Genomic DNA, 15,364 nt, shown 5'->3' with positions numbered 1-15,364 from the left:
AGGAGAGCCCGGCATATTTTTTGCTCGCCTAAAACTGGAGCTTGCATGGAAGAGGGCACTTTTTTTTTATAGACGAAGTCTCGCTCTTGTCGCCCAGGCTGGAGTGCAATGACCCGATCTCGGCTCACTGAAACCTCTGCCTCCTGAGTTCAAGCGATTCTCCTGCCTCAGCCTTCCGAGTAGCTGGGATTACAGGCGTCCGCCACCACGCCCTGGCTAATTTTTGTATTTTTAGTAGAGACAGGGGTTCACCATGTTGGCCAGGCTGGTCTCGAACTCCTGACCTCAGGCGATCCGCCCGCCTCGGCCGCCCAAAGTGCTGTGATTACAGGCGTGAGCCACCGCGCCGGACCAGAAAGAGGGCACTTCTTAATAGTAGGCTCAGAGCTTGAAGTAGTAACTTTGAGAAAATTCAGTGATTCTCCAGTTACAAAGCATTCTCCAATTACAAAGCAAGGACAACAGATAAAGTTGCCCTTGAGACAACTGTATTTTACTTAATGATAAAGAAACATTTTTGCAGTTTTATATCCCTGAGTAACCGCCACTAAAGGCGAGTGAGACTCATTGCAGGCCTGTGCCGTGCGAACCAGAGTTCGGGCTCCAGTTCCGCTGTCTGCGGGTCTCGCGCGCCCCCTCCCGGCGGCCCAGCCCAGAATGAAGGCCTTGGCTGGGGAAGCGAAAGCGAAAGCTGCCCGAGCCCTGACGCCCGCCCTGGCCGAGCGTAGCTGGCGGACCAGAGCCGGTAGCGAGGTTGGGCGAGACGGAGCGGACCTCAGCGCTGAAGCAGAAGCCCCCGGAGCTGCAGTCTCCCCGCCGCGGCTGGTGAGTTGGTGCGGAGGGGAACCTGGAGCGCCAACAGGAACGCAGCCCAAGTGACTACCCACTCCACGCTCCTGCTTCCCAGTCCCTCTGCACCCGGCGATAGGAGGGAGCGGAGCCCGGACCACTTAGCTCGCCGCGGCAGGCGGGGGTGGAGGTGGGGGTCCGGGGATTTTTTTTTTTTTTTTTTTTTTTAAGCACGAGGCTCCTGATGGTCATGCTTCCAGCTCCCCAGAAGGCCGAAAGCTGTCTGTCGTAGGAGGGGTGTACGGATGAGCACCGGTTACTCAGGAGAGCTCTCAGGGTTGAATAGGATAAAATGAGAAGCCGATGGACGGGTTAGGCGGAGCCGGGCGGGTAGGAGGGCAGGGACAAGGATTGGGACTCCACCCCCATGATTTCTCATCTCGTATCCGTTGACAGAGCCATGCGGCTCCCTGACCTGAGACCCTGGACCTCCCTGCTGCTGGTGGACGCGGCTTTACTGTGGCTGCTTCAGGGCCCTCTGGGGACTTTGCTTCCTCAAGGGCTGCCAGGACTATGGCTGGAGGGGACCCTGCGGCTGGGAGGGCTGTGGGGGCTGCTAAAGCTAAGAGGGCTGCTGGGATTTGTGGGGACACTGCTGCTCCCGCTCTGTCTGGCCACCCCCCTGACTGTCTCCCTGAGAGCCCTGGTCGCGGGGGCCTCACGTGCTCCCCCAGCCAGAGTCGCTTCAGCTCCTTGGAGCTGGCTGCTGGTGGGGTACGGGGCTGCGGGGCTCAGCTGGTCACTGTGGGCTGTTCTGAGCCCTCCTGGAGCCCAGGAGAAGGAGCAGGACCAGGTGAACAACAAAGTCTTGATGTGGAGGCTGCTGAAGCTCTCCAGGCCGGACCTGCCTCTCCTCGTTGCCGCCTTCTTCTTCCTTGTCCTTGCTGTTTTGGGTGAGTCAGGAGAGGACGTTGTGAGTCGGAGGTGGTAAAAGGGCCTGGGCACCAGCACATTCTTGTGTTATTTTTCATGCCTCTTTCAGGTGAGACATTAATCCCTCACTATTCTGGTCGTGTGATTGACATCCTGGGAGGTGATTTTGACCCCCATGCCTTTGCCAGTGCCATCTTCTTCATGTGCCTCTTCTCCTTTGGCAGGTAGGTGATGGGCAGCTGGGTCCATTTGCTAGCCCCAAATCTTTATAGGGGTCTTCACTTCCCTAACTCCATTTCTAGGCCCTTTCAGGCACAAAACACAAAAATACTTAAACTAAAATATGGTGAATGTAGTCACCATTCTGTTTCATCTATCCATTCATTTCTTCCTTCGTTCATATTCATCCAATATCTTCAAAGTTTATCTGATCTTATTATAGGAACAAGTTATGAGTGAAGGTAGTACAAAAGGAATTTAAGTCTCAGATGGAATGTCTCTCAGTTTTCTCTCAACATTCCTAGGTCCATGAAATTCCATTTCTTTCTGCCTCCTACCTCCTACCCCTAAGTCTGTCTCCAAAGTATCTCTCCAGGGTCACTCTCTCAGGATGGGTATGCTTCTCCCTCTCACTCTTCTTTCCCAGCTCATCTTGCCAATCCCTGAAGATCTTACTCTGAGGCTTATCACCTTTCTTTCCAGAATCATTACTCTTTTCCCTTCACTTGCTTTCCTTTCTCTTTCTAGACATACTCAAACAAACAAACTGTTTGATAAGGCTGGGACTGGGATGAGGTGAGCGAGGCACCTGGGGTGCAAAGTTTAAGGAGGTGTGCACTCACCTTACCCAAATCCCAGCCGGTCTGATTGTTCTATGGTCATACTTAATTTAGAGTACCCTCGAAAACCATTTCATTGTGCCTTCATTCCATCCTGGCTGCTTTCTGCTGAAACTACAGTCGTGCACTGCATAATGATGTTTAGGTCAATGATGGGCCACATGTAAGATGGTGGACCCACAAGATTATAATACCATATTTTTACTGTACCTTTTCTATGTTTAGATACACAAATACTTACTTCTGTGTTACAGTCGCCCACAGTGTTAGGTGCAGTCATATGTTGTACAGATTTGTAGCCTACGAGCAATAGGCTAAACTACATGGCCTAGGTGTGCAGTAGGCTATGACATCTAGGTTTGTGTAAGTACACTCTATGATGTTCATACAACGATGAAACCATCTAACAACACATTTCTCAGAACACATCCCTGTCATTAAAGTACAAACCCTCGTTATATCATGTCTGACTCTTCCAAACGCGTCTTCAATATGGTAACTAAATTTGTATTAGAAACATATATTTTGTAAAATACATGCTTTTATGCTTTATATTTTTTCCTCTAAGTGTTACTGTAGCATGTCGTTGGTCTAAGAGGGATTTTCCAACTCGAAGGATGAAAGATGGGAATCACATGACTCTGGGGCTCCAGAGAATTGTGGGGGCAGGGAATTTATTATTGCAGTTCCCATGATGAAGTATCTATCATGACAGAGAAGGGCTTTGGGTATGGGGCAGGAAGGAGACCAAGGCGGAGGAGACGCACAGAGGGACAAGCCTGAGGGACGCCGGGACAGAAGCAAGCACTGGGATACTTGTTTTCACAATATCTTTTCCCTTCTATTGTAGTCTTCTATTGTGTCTAGTACAGAGTGCACTCCATAAATACTTGTAAATTTGTACATGTTATGATTTTGTTCTCACATCTAGCTCACCATGTCTCCTCTTTTTTCTTCCTCTGTGTATTCCTTACCTCTTCTCTGTCTGTGTGTCTGTCTCTCATTTCTTTCTCTTTTGCCCCTCCTGGCATGCTTTCCCCTGACTTTGTGCTTCTCTGCACTCCTGGCTTGCTCCTCTGTTTCACCCGCTGGCTTGCTCCTTCTCTGCATCTCCCTCCCCTCTTATTCTCCTACCCCACAGCTCACTCTCTGCAGGCTGCCGAGGAGGCTGCTTCACCTACACCATGTCTAGAATCAACTTGCGGATCCGGGAGCAGCTTTTCTCCTCCCTGCTGCGCCAGGACCTCGGTTTCTTCCAGGAGACTAAGACAGGTGGGGCCTGGAGTCCAGGTCTGAGATTCCCATGGACATCCCTTGCCCCTCAGTGACCTTCCACCCACAGCCTCTCCTCCTGCCTTCACCCGTATGCCAGGGCCTGGGGATGCTTTTCTCTTGTTTGGGACAGGGTGGAGAAGCAGCCTCCACTGTCCCTCTGCAAGTGAAGGAGGATGTTCAGAGGAGGGGGCTGTGTCAGAGGGAACGGTCAGGAGGGAGTTTCTGGGGGCCCTGCAGTACACATGGTTTCCTCTTTCCTCACCTGCTCTATCCTTCTTAGGGGAGCTGAACTCACGGCTGAGCTCGGATACCACCCTGATGAGTAACTGGCTTCCTTTAAATGCCAATGTGCTCTTGCGAAGCCTGGTGAAAGTGGTGGGGCTGTATGGCTTCATGCTCAGCATATCGCCTCGACTCACCCTCCTTTCTCTGCTGCACATGCCCTTCACAATAGCAGCGGAGAAGGTGTACAACACCCGCCATCAGGTGAGCGTGCATGTAAGGGAACCCCAAAGGGAGAATAAAACTGACAGGTGAGGAGGCTTCCACATTTGTGGCTAGAGGATCCCCTAGAGAGAGATGTTCTCTTCTCAGCCGTTAGGGGAGAAGGTATAGTGTAGTATATACTACATTTTGTTTGTCCAGCCATCCAACAATGGATATTTGACTTCAGAATGTTCATGATTCTCCAGAACTGTAAACAAAAATGTAAAGTGTATGTGAAGGTGTGGGGGAGGGAATAGGAAGGGGAGATGATAGGCGATGATAACTTTTCATTAGCTTCTCAAAGGAGTCTGTACATCCCCCGCCCCCACTGCGAAGATTAAACATGATTTCTTAGAGGCTTTTAGGCAGGGAGATTTTCCCTTTAAAATCAGCAGAAGAAGTCTGGATGCAGCATAGGGAAAGGAGGCGTCATCAGGAAGTCCTAAGTCTGAATGTCAGCTCCACCTTCTCTTTTTCTTGTATATTGTGGTAAAACACACATAACATAAAATTTACCATTTCAACCATTTGAAGTGTACAGTTCAGTGACATTTAGGAAACCCACATTGTTATTGGGCAACCATCATCACCATCCATCTCCAGAACTTTTTTCATCTTCCTAAAATGAAACTCTGTACCCACTAAATAGTAACTGCCTACTACCCCCAACCCCTGGCCCCTGGCAACCTCCGTTGTACCTTCTGTCTCCATGAATTGTGATGACTCCAGGTGCGGTACATAAGTGGAACCATACAGTATTTGTCTTTTTGTGACTGGCTTATTTTACTTAGCGTAATGTCTTCAGGCCTCATCCATATTGTAGCATGTGTTAGAATTTCCTCCCTTTTAAGGCTGCATAATATTCTGTTGTGTGCATATATCACATTTTGATTATCCATTCATCTGTCAATGGACATTTGGGTTGTTTCCACCTTTTGCTATTGTGAATTATGCTGCTGTGGACATGAGTGTACACCTGTTTGAGACCCTGCGTTTGGTTCTTTTGGGTATATACTTAGAAGTGGAGCTGCTGGATTGTATGGCAATTCTATTTAACAATTTTTGAGGAACCATGTATTAGTCCATTTTTACGCTGCTGATAAAGACATACCCAAGATCGGGCAATTTACAAAAGAAAGAGGTTTATTGGACTTACAGTTCCATGTAGCTGGGAAGACCTCACAATCATGGCGGAAGGTGAAAGACACATTTCACATGGCAGCAGACAAGAGAAAAGACAGCTTGTGCGGGGAATTCCCCTTTTTAAAACCATTATATCTCGTGAGACTTATTCAGTATCACAAGAACAGCATGGGAAAGACTTGCCCTCATGATTCAATTACCTCCTACCCAGTCCCTCCCACAACACATGGGAATTCAAGATCAGATATGGGTAGGGACACAGCCAGACCGTATCAAACCACCATACAGTTTTCCATAGCGGCAGCACCATTTTAAATTCCCACCAGCAGTGCATAAGGTTTCCAATTTCTCCACATCCTCATCAACACCACTTTCTGTTCTCTTTTTTTTTTAATAGCCATTCTAATGGTGATTAGGTGATTAGGATTATCTCATTGTGGTTTTGATTTGCATTTCCCTAATGATTAGTAAATATTGAGCATCTTTTCGTGTGATTTTGGCCACTTATGTTTCTTTCTTGAAAGAATGTCTGCAAGTTCTTTGCCCATTTTCTGATTTTTTTTTGAGTTGTGGGAGTTCACTATATGTTTTGCATATTAATTTCCTATCAGATATATGATTCACAAATATTTTCTTGTATTTCATGGTTGCTTTTTCACTCTGTTGCTAGAGTTCTTTGATGCACAAACGTTTTAAATTCTGATGAAGTCTGATTTATCTATTTTTTGTTGCCTGTGCGTTTGGTGTTATATCCAAGAAATCACTGTCAAATCTAGTGGCATGAGGCTTTTCTCCTACATTTTCCTAGGAGTTTTATAGTGTTAGCTCTTATGTTTAGGCCTCTGATCCATTTGGAATTACATCTCCACCTTTCTTAACTATCTGTGGCTCCTTGGGAAAACTACCCTTCCTTCCTGATTCAGACACTGGGGATGGGAAAATTACCTCAAATGAAGGTTAAAAAAGTTGCATGTATCTCCTATACTACCTAACACTGAGAGCTCAATAATATTTTGTTCCCTTGCTCCTTCACTCTTATTCCTTCTGGAAAGAAGAGTAAGGAAGAGGGAAAGAAACAGTTTGGTATTTTTAGGTAGACTAGGGAGCATCTCACGGGCTGGAGTAAGATGTGGGGGCCTGCTGTCCTTGCACATCAGCCCTGGTGTTTGCTGGCCCTCTTTTCCAGGCAGTGCTTCGGGAGATCCAGGATGCAGTGGCCAGGGCAGGGCAGGTGGTGCGGGAAGTCGTTGGAGGGCTGCAGACCGTTCGCAGTTTTGGGGCCGAGGAGCATGAAGTCTGTCGCTATAAAGAGGCCCTTGAACAATGTCGGCAGCTGTATTGGCGGAGAGACCTGGAACGCGCCTTGTACCTGCTCGTAAGGAGGGTAAGATAACAGAGTGGTTGTGAAAGGAGCCCAGGAAAGGGGAAGGGCAAGGGAAGAGGAAACTACAGCTGGTTCTAGAGGCCTTTGCAGCTCAGTCTCATAGAGGCAGAGAGGGGGAAAGAATGGGAAGATTCCCAGCCTCCTCTCTTTCTTCTCCTCTCCCAGGTGCTGCACTTGGGGGTGCAGATGCTGATGCTGAGCTGTGGGCTGCAGCAGATGCAGGATGGGGAGCTCACCCAGGGCAGCCTGCTTTCCTTTATGATCTACCAGGAGAGCGTGGGGAGCTATGTGCAGGTGAGCGAGAAGCCAAGCCTGCTCTCCTTTTTTCCCTCTCTTTTTCTTTGTGGCCTTCTGGGCCTTGGGCTTTATTTGTTCCTTTTAACAATACAATACAAAACCAAAACCCGCAAGTAATTTTGCTATGGAGAATTTTAAACATATGCCAAAAATGAGACAAAATAATATTACAAACTCACATGTATACATCCTGTGCTTTAACAATGATCAACTCATGCCCAATCTTGTTGGATATGTATCCCCAGCCACTTCCCCCCACCCATATTATTCTGAAGCAAATCCAAGATATTGTATAGTTTCATCTGTAAATATTTCAGTATGTTTCTTAAAAATACAAACATCTTTAAAAGTGTATAACAACAAAGCCATTATCACACCAAAAAATTAACAGTAGTTCTTAAAATTTATCAAATAGTCAATTGTCAAATTTCCACTTGTGGTATCCATGTAGTGTATGTGTATGAGTGTGTTTATTATACTTTGCTTAAATCAGGATCCAGAAATGGTCCACATATTGTGACTGGTTGATACATCTTTTAAGTCTGTCTATCTATCTATCCATCCATCTATCCATCCATCCACCCATCAATCCATGTATCTGTCTAAAAGTTTCCCTTGCACAGTTTATTTGTTGAAGAAATAGGTTGTTTGTCCTGTGGAGTTTCTTAGGGTCTGGATTTTGTTGACTGAAGCCCTGTGGTATTATATGCTATTCTGCCTCTGTACTTCCTGTCTATTGATAGATAAACCTAGAAGCTTGTGAGATTGAGGGGTTTTTTTTTTTTTTTTTGCCTTTTTCCAGCAACAGTACTTTTTAGGTGGTGATGCACTCTTCCTCCAAGAGGCACACAATGTCTGGTTCTCTATTTGTGGCAACATCAGCCACTGATGAGCAGTACCTACATCCATGACAGAATTAGGGCTGCAAAAGGGAGATACTCTATCATTCTTCATGTATTAGCTGAAGTAGTCTATGAAGGGAGACTTCCCCTCATCTACCATTTCATTACCCGGTGGTACAGTTTGATGAGGAAAGGCAGAGTGAGCATTTAGGTCTCTTCCTACATTTACCAGTTCTCAAAAACAGCTACTTCATCCAGGGCTTTATTTAAACATTTTCCTAGACACTTGATAAACATCTTTTTTGTGTAGAGAACTGCGCTAGGCACTCTGATGGCTACAAAGGTGAGTTGGGCACAGTGCCTGCATTTAAGGAGCTCTCCGTCTAATCAAGCAAGACAAAACTGGGCACAAGTAATAGGAAGGAGTAACTGAAAAGATCTGGGGCTAGAGGCAATGCTGTATGGTAGGAGAATGGACTGTATATCCTTTACATTGCAAATTGGAACACTGGGGTATTGGTGCCACTTTTAAATTCCATCCAAATTGTACATCTAAAGGTGGAGAATCTCTTTTGAATACGGAGGAGGAGCAGTGCAGTTGAGTGGAGTGTGTGAGGAGTCGGGAGGGTGGTTTCTGGTAGAAGTGTGTTTAATTAGCCGGCTCTCCCATTCCTGTTTTCCAGACCCTGGTATACATATATGGGGATATGCTCAGCAACGTGGGAGCTGCAGAGAAGGTTTTCTCCTACATGGACCGACAGCCAAATCTGCCTTCACCTGGCACACTTGCCCCCACCACTCTGCAGGGGGTTGTGAAATTCCAAGACGTCTCCTTTGCATATCCCAATCGCCCCGACAGGCCTGTGCTCAAGGTGCCTGAAAGAGGGAGGAAACCTGGACCCTTGCTCTCTGCTGCTAATGCATAATTGGACATCACAGCCTATAGTTCATTTGCCTCTGAGAACCTGGTCTTGCCTCTGCTAGTAAGAGAAATGGAGGGATTTTGAGGGAGAAGGGGCAGGCCCTTAACTCTTTTTCTGGTTTTCTAGGGGCTGACGTTTACCCTACGTCCTGGTGAGGTGACGGCACTGGTGGGACCCAATGGGTCTGGGAAGAGCACAGTGGCTGCTCTGCTGCAGAATCTGTACCAGCCCACAGGCGGACAGGTGCTGCTGGATGAAAAGCCCATCTCACAGTATGAACACTGCTACCTGCACAGCCAGGTGGGTGAGGAGGGAGAAGACAGGGGACAGGAGAGGGGAGCATGTACAGAGAGAGGATGGGAGATCCATGGGAAGGCACACCAGGTGTTCATTCTGAAGGAGGTAGGTGGGGAGGACAAAAGGGCCCCTGCCTTGGGGGTTTACACATAGTCCTCTGCCCCTGTCCCCACTGCACAGGTGGTTTCAGTTGGGCAGGAGCCTGTGCTGTTCTCCGGTTCTGTGAGGAACAACATTGCTTATGGGCTGCAGAGCTGCGAAGATGATAAGGTGATGGCAGCTGCCCAGGCTGCCCACGCAGATGACTTCATCCAGGAAATGGAGCATGGAATATACACAGGTATCTTCTACAAATTGTAAGCCTGCTCCTTCAGTAAAAAAGGGAAAATCAGACTTACTCTTAGTGGTGAAGGTCATGTCCCTGTAACTTGATGTTTGCTGTTCCTCTGCCCTTTCCTCCATTCCTATGTCTCCTTCCACACACACTGAATTCTTCAGCCTCCCTCTTGCTCAAGAGTCTTTGTTTGCAGAGAGCAATGCAGCAGTGGTGCCCCCTCCATGGGCAGCCCCGTCAGGTCCCCACCCCATTGCCCTCCTCCCACTGGGCCCTCCCCGCACTGGGCCCTCCCACCTCCCGAGGTCCTACTGGAAGTACCTGCTGTGCACTTGTCCCTCCTTGTGTGTTGTCTGTGTCACTTGTATCTGAGGAAGGGAATTTCTCTGATTTCCTCAGATGTAGGGGAGAAGGGGAGCCAGCTGGCTGCGGGACAGAAACAACGTCTGGCCATTGCCCGGGCCCTTGTACGAGACCCGCGGGTCCTCATCCTGGATGAGGCTACTAGTGCCCTAGATGTGCAGTGCGAGCAGGCCGTGAGTACCGTGAGAGGGCAGGGGACAGTGGGGCCTGGGAGGGGCATGCTGGGAGGATCAGCCTGTGCAGAACTGGGCAGAGGGAGGATGAAGGACCTACTAGTGGAAACAGTCTGTGCCTTCTTGGGGTTGGGGAATGGAATCCGGTGGTGTGAGGGCAGCCGCAGTTCCCTCCTGGGCTCCCATTCCTCCAGCTGTGGCAGTACAGCCGGGAGAGAAGGGCAGTCCAGGCCTTTATCTACTGCCCTTTCCTACCTTCTTTTATTTCACACCTTCTTTACCCTAAATCATAAGAGATGGTGCCCAGGTGGATGTGGTGTCCATCTCATTCCTGTCTTTCTGAGGCACTGTGATCACCCCTTCAGCTGCAGGACTGGAATTCCCGTGGGGATCGCACAGTGCTGGTGATTGCTCACAGGCTGCAGACAGTTCAGCGCGCCCACCAGATCCTGGTGCTCCAGGAGGGCAAGCTGCAGAAGCTTGCCCAGCTCCAGGAGGGACAGGACCTCTATTCCCGCCTGGTGCAGCAGCGGCTGATGGACTGAGGCCCCAGGGATACTGGGCCCTCTTCTCAGGGGCGTCTCCAGGACCCAGAGCTGTTCCTGCTTTGAGTTTCCCTAGAGCTGTGCGGCCAGATAGCTATTCCTGAGTTGCAGGCACGATGGAGATTTGGACACTGTGTGCTTTTGGTGGGGTGGAGAGGTGGGGTGGGGTGGGGTGTGGTGGGGTGGAGGCTGTCTGTGTCCAGGAAACTTAACTCCCTGGTGACTAGAGCTTTGCCTGGTGATGAGGAGTATTTTGTGGCATAATACATATATTTTAAAATATTTTCCTTCTTACATGAACTGTATACATTCATATAGAAAATTTAGACAATATAAAAAAGTACAAAGAAGAAAAGTAAAAGTACCCATTGTTTCACTTCCTGGAGATAACCATAGTTGCTATTTTGCTGCCTGTCCCATCAGTCGTTTATCTGTTGTTTGAGATAGAAATTAACCAAAAATGACATAAATATTCATGAGATTGCCTTCCTATATCCTTCCTTGTTCCTACCAGTGTCTGCTATTTTGAAGAAGCTAGGGTCTGGAGGGACAGAGAACAGTTCCCTGATTAACAGTGTTAATAACGACATTGGTAACAGCTACCATTTATAGAGTTTTAATGTGAGTAGGAGCTACGCTAAGTGTTTTTCATGTATTATCGTTTTTAATCATTATCCCCAACCCTATGAGGTTGGTTATTATCCCCATTTTACAGATGAGGAAACTGAAGCTCAAAGAGGCTCAATGACTTTCCTAAGGTGGTCGTAGTGGTGGAGTTGGAGTTTGAACACAGGTCTGACCCTAGAGTCCACACCCTGACCCAATCAGTTATATTGCATCTTGGGTCCATAAACCCTAATCCATAATCCCATCAAGAAAAGCTCTGCTGCTTTTAGCTCTAAATAATTCTGAATCTATTCTCTTCTCTCCAGTCCCGTTGTTATAGTCTTCACTCATAGACTTAAGATGATCCCATCACCAGAGAGGTTTATCTACCATTAGCTTCCCTCTTCCGGCCATTCTTCACAAAGTCATTTTTCTAAATTCTGTGTCACATACGATGATGGCATTTCTGGAAATTCCTTCAGGTGCTCTCAAGCCCTGCTGCAGAGATCCTTTTCAGAGCACACACTGTTCCAGCCCATCTGTCTCACCCTTTCCTGTTGTATCCAGCTCCACAACAAACTTCTGCCTTCCCCAACACCTTTGTGCCTTTGCATATGGTGTTTTCTTGTCCATTTTCTGCTCGACTCGCCCCTGATTTTCAAGTTCAAGACAACTCAGAGTTCAGGTCTTCCAGGAGGCCTTACTTATGTCGTCAGTCTGGGGAACTCTCCATGTGCTTCTATCACTGTGCGGTTACCTCTTTCACAGCCCTTTTAAAGTTCTATCTTCCCTTTCCCACCTTTCTTTTTTTTTTTTTTTTTTTTTTTTTGAGACGGAGTCTCGCTGTGTCTCCCAGGTTGGAGTGCAGTGGCGCGATCTCGGCTCACTGCAAGCTCCGCCTCCCGGGTTCACGCTTTCCCACCTTTCTTGACCTTCCACTAGACCATGAGCACCTGGGCGGAAAGCCATATATCTTACTAAGCTTTATATCTGCTACCTGGCCGCGGGCCTAATTCATAGTGGAGAATAAATAAAAAGTCCATTGAATAAATGAATAAATATCTCCTCCATCGTACTAATCTTAATCCTCCCTGCCCACTCCCACCACTGAAAATGCAACATTGTACACATCACTGGTTGTTGGGAGGGACTTACCTTGGAAAGTTGCTATTCTAGGAAAGAGAAACCTTCATATTCCCGGAAACAGCAGGTACTTTCCAGTGCTGGCAATGAATTCCCCAGAACTGCTGTTTTGGATTTTTTCTTGCCTGGCAGCTGTTGGGAGCAGGGTGCAGTGAGGATGGGGTGAGCGTGGGCAGTTTCTTGTGCAGATTTGCCTTTCTTTCATCCTGGGGCTGACTGGCAGCTCCACACCCATCCATCTCTCAAATTTCACAGAGGGTAAAATAGGCATTTGGAGAGAAAGAACTCTGGCCTGATTCCTTTCTCTCCCACAAATGTCCTTTATTCATAAAACAGGAATAATAATTCCTGTATCTCCCAACTACATGGAAGCTGCCGCCCTCACAGAAGAAGATGATCTGAGAAATTCTTTGATTTCCTCAGTACAGTTACACCCATGCATCATAATACTTTAAGCCTGGAAGGCATCTTAAAAATAATGCAACAGTCAAACCTAATTTTACAGAGAAACTGACATGAAATCACGGAGCTAATCATGATAAAGCTGGGTGGAAAACTTATCTTGATGGGCAGCACAGGAAGATGCAGTAGACCTTAAGATGTCCTGAAAGTTTCTTATCTCAGGGGAAACTCCCAGGTAGGCTTTATGTCAGGGACACAGAAAAATGCTCCCTGAAAGTCAAAATATTCGGGCTAGACAGACAAATTCCTGTAAGTGTGGTTTGTCTGGGAACCACAGATGTCACTAATCCTGGTTTGCTCCAGAGTTCTTTTTGTTCACTCCTACCCCCCCATCACCATTTGATTGATCTCCTTACCCTGTAATTTCCCCTTCTTGTCGCTTACCTGCAGTATCTTTCCCACCCAGGCATGCCTTATTCTTTCTAAAGGAAAGTATGAATGGAGAGGGGAAAGCTTGGGAAACTGATAGATTTCCTTGGATGCCAAAACAACTCCATAGCCTGTCTGCCCGGCCCTATGTGGAAACAGCATTGAGTTTCAAGTCCTTTATGCCTCCACCCAGGGATAGCCACTTGGAATCCACATGGCAATTGTGAAACGAGCAGGGAATGCGTAATTGTCAGAATTTTGTGGGGAAAGGACTAGGGAATAAGGAAAACAAAGATCTTCCTTGTGTTTTAGAGCTGTCAGCTAGAGGAGCACCTGCTTGAGTCTGATGCCATCTAATGGTCCCAGAAGATACTGGGTTTTGAACCTAGAGTTCCATGGACTCTTAGGAATTATACTACTACTACTAAGCATTCACTGGTGCTTACTATGTGCTATTGCTGTGCCAAGTATCTGAAACATGTCTTCTTACCTTATTTTTCAAGATAATTCTATGTGGCAGGTATTACTATCTCAATTCTAAGAGTGAGAAAATGGAGTTTTAGAAACATTTACTAACTTGCCTGGGTCACATAGCTAAGGAAGAGGTGGACTTGCCCAGCTTTGCATAAAACTCCTCAAAAGAGTCGCCTATACTCCCTGATTCCACTTATCTTCCTACTATCCTCTTTTTAAAATATATTATTTATTTATTTAAATAAGCAATATATTAATGTGGTTTGAAATTCAAAAGACACAAAGAAATATACAGAGGAAAGCCTCACTCTCAATCCTTCTCAAGGTTTGCTAATTCCTCTTGCATAGGCAATCCGTGCTTCCAGCTTTGTGTTTATCTTTTCAGAGAAGTTTACTGTGTATTAAGCAAATATGTATATCTTTATTCTTGCTCAGTATTTTCGCAAACAGCAGCTCTCTAAGTTCACTGTTCTGAACTTTATTTTTTAAATTAAAAATATATGGCTATGTAGTATTCTATTTTATGGAAGTTCCATATTTCATTTATCCTGTTTCCTTCTACTGATGGCTAGTTAGGTTATTGGAAGTCTTTTGCTGTTGCTAGTTAGTCTTGTGTAGACATTGTAATGCACATGTGCAAAAATACAAGTATGATACAATCTTAAAGGGGAGTTGCTGAGTCCAATATATACATTACAAATATTGATAGATATTGCAAAATTGCCTTCATAGAGGCTATATTAATTTATAGTTCCAGCAGCAACATATGAGTTTATCTGTTTCTCCACATATATATATATATATATATATAACCAACAGACAGTGTTAATTTTTAAAATTTTGACAATCTTCTGGGTGAAAGTAGCATTGTATTGTAGTTATCATTTGCTTTTTAATATTATCATGTAAGTAACAGAGATACTAAACCCAGAAGGATAAGGGAGCAAAGATGAGAAAAATAAACACACATACAAACAACAATAACAAATATGTCTAAAATATTGGAAAATCAGAATGAGAAATGAAATATGACTACGATAAAAATCAGTAATAAAAATGACTATTAAATTTAAAAATAAGGCAGAGCAACCACAAATGACATGAGAATGAGGCAGACAAAGTTAAAGCACCTAAAGTCTTTGTCTTGTTTGAAAGGAGGGTAGAGATATTGATTACCTTCAGATGCTGCCACATTTGGTAAACATGTTAAAAATGTAAGACTGACTTTTAACTAATATAATTAGAATTTAAAATTCCTAAATCAGTAGGGGGAAATTAAATAATATTTTAAATAAAAATGTAATTGATTTAATATAAGTGATGCAAGGAAAACAAAAGAAGCAAAGTAAGACATAGCAAATACAGAGCACCATATATTGTAACAGAAACGAATGTAAATAGCACAGTGATCACAAGTATAAATAGCTTAAATATGGGAGTTAAAGGAAAGTTCTCAGATTAGATTAACAATATCGCAAAATCCAGTTATATGCCCTTCATAAGATCACAAGAAACCTAAAAACATGAAAATGTTTAATCAAAACCAGATATAAGATACACAAAGCAAACACAGAAGACAGAAAGACAGCTTATGTAATTACAGAAATATCTAAACGTATAGTCTAAAACCAAAGGCATTAGTAAAAACAAAGACAGCCATTACATAGTGATAATGAAGTCACCAGAA

General features: G+C 45.6%; 1 protein-coding gene across 2 annotated transcripts; it reads left to right on the top strand.

The window, feature by feature from the left end:
- The first annotated feature begins 560 nt into the window (after window positions 1–560).
- On the top strand, window positions 561–14,196 carry TAP2 (transporter 2, ATP binding cassette subfamily B member). 2 transcript variants are annotated; one of them, XM_003808604.5, is made up of 12 exons: window positions 561–825; window positions 1,246–1,742; window positions 1,832–1,946; window positions 3,703–3,833; window positions 4,117–4,322; window positions 6,652–6,849; window positions 7,015–7,143; window positions 8,672–8,860; window positions 9,038–9,211; window positions 9,389–9,548; window positions 9,942–10,078; window positions 10,444–14,196. In XM_003808604.5, the coding sequence occupies exons 2-12, from the start codon at window positions 1,250–1,252 to the stop codon at window positions 10,621–10,623; spliced, it is 2,112 nt and encodes a 703-aa protein (XP_003808652.3). In that variant the 5' UTR covers window positions 561–825; window positions 1,246–1,249; the 3' UTR covers window positions 10,624–14,196. The 2 variants fall into 2 exon arrangements, with proteins under 2 accessions (XP_003808652.3, XP_063461337.1); XM_063605267.1 differs by having other exon boundaries at window positions 589–825; window positions 1,021–1,742.
- Window positions 14,197–15,364: the final 1,168 nt, after the last annotated feature.

This window comes from Pan paniscus, chromosome 5, assembly GCF_029289425.2.
Source record: "Pan paniscus chromosome 5, NHGRI_mPanPan1-v2.0_pri, whole genome shotgun sequence".
Classification (NCBI taxonomy): domain Eukaryota; kingdom Metazoa; phylum Chordata; class Mammalia; order Primates; family Hominidae; genus Pan; species Pan paniscus.
The sequence above is the reverse complement of the archived record's forward strand: the minus strand, read 5'-3'. Positions and strand labels throughout refer to the sequence as shown.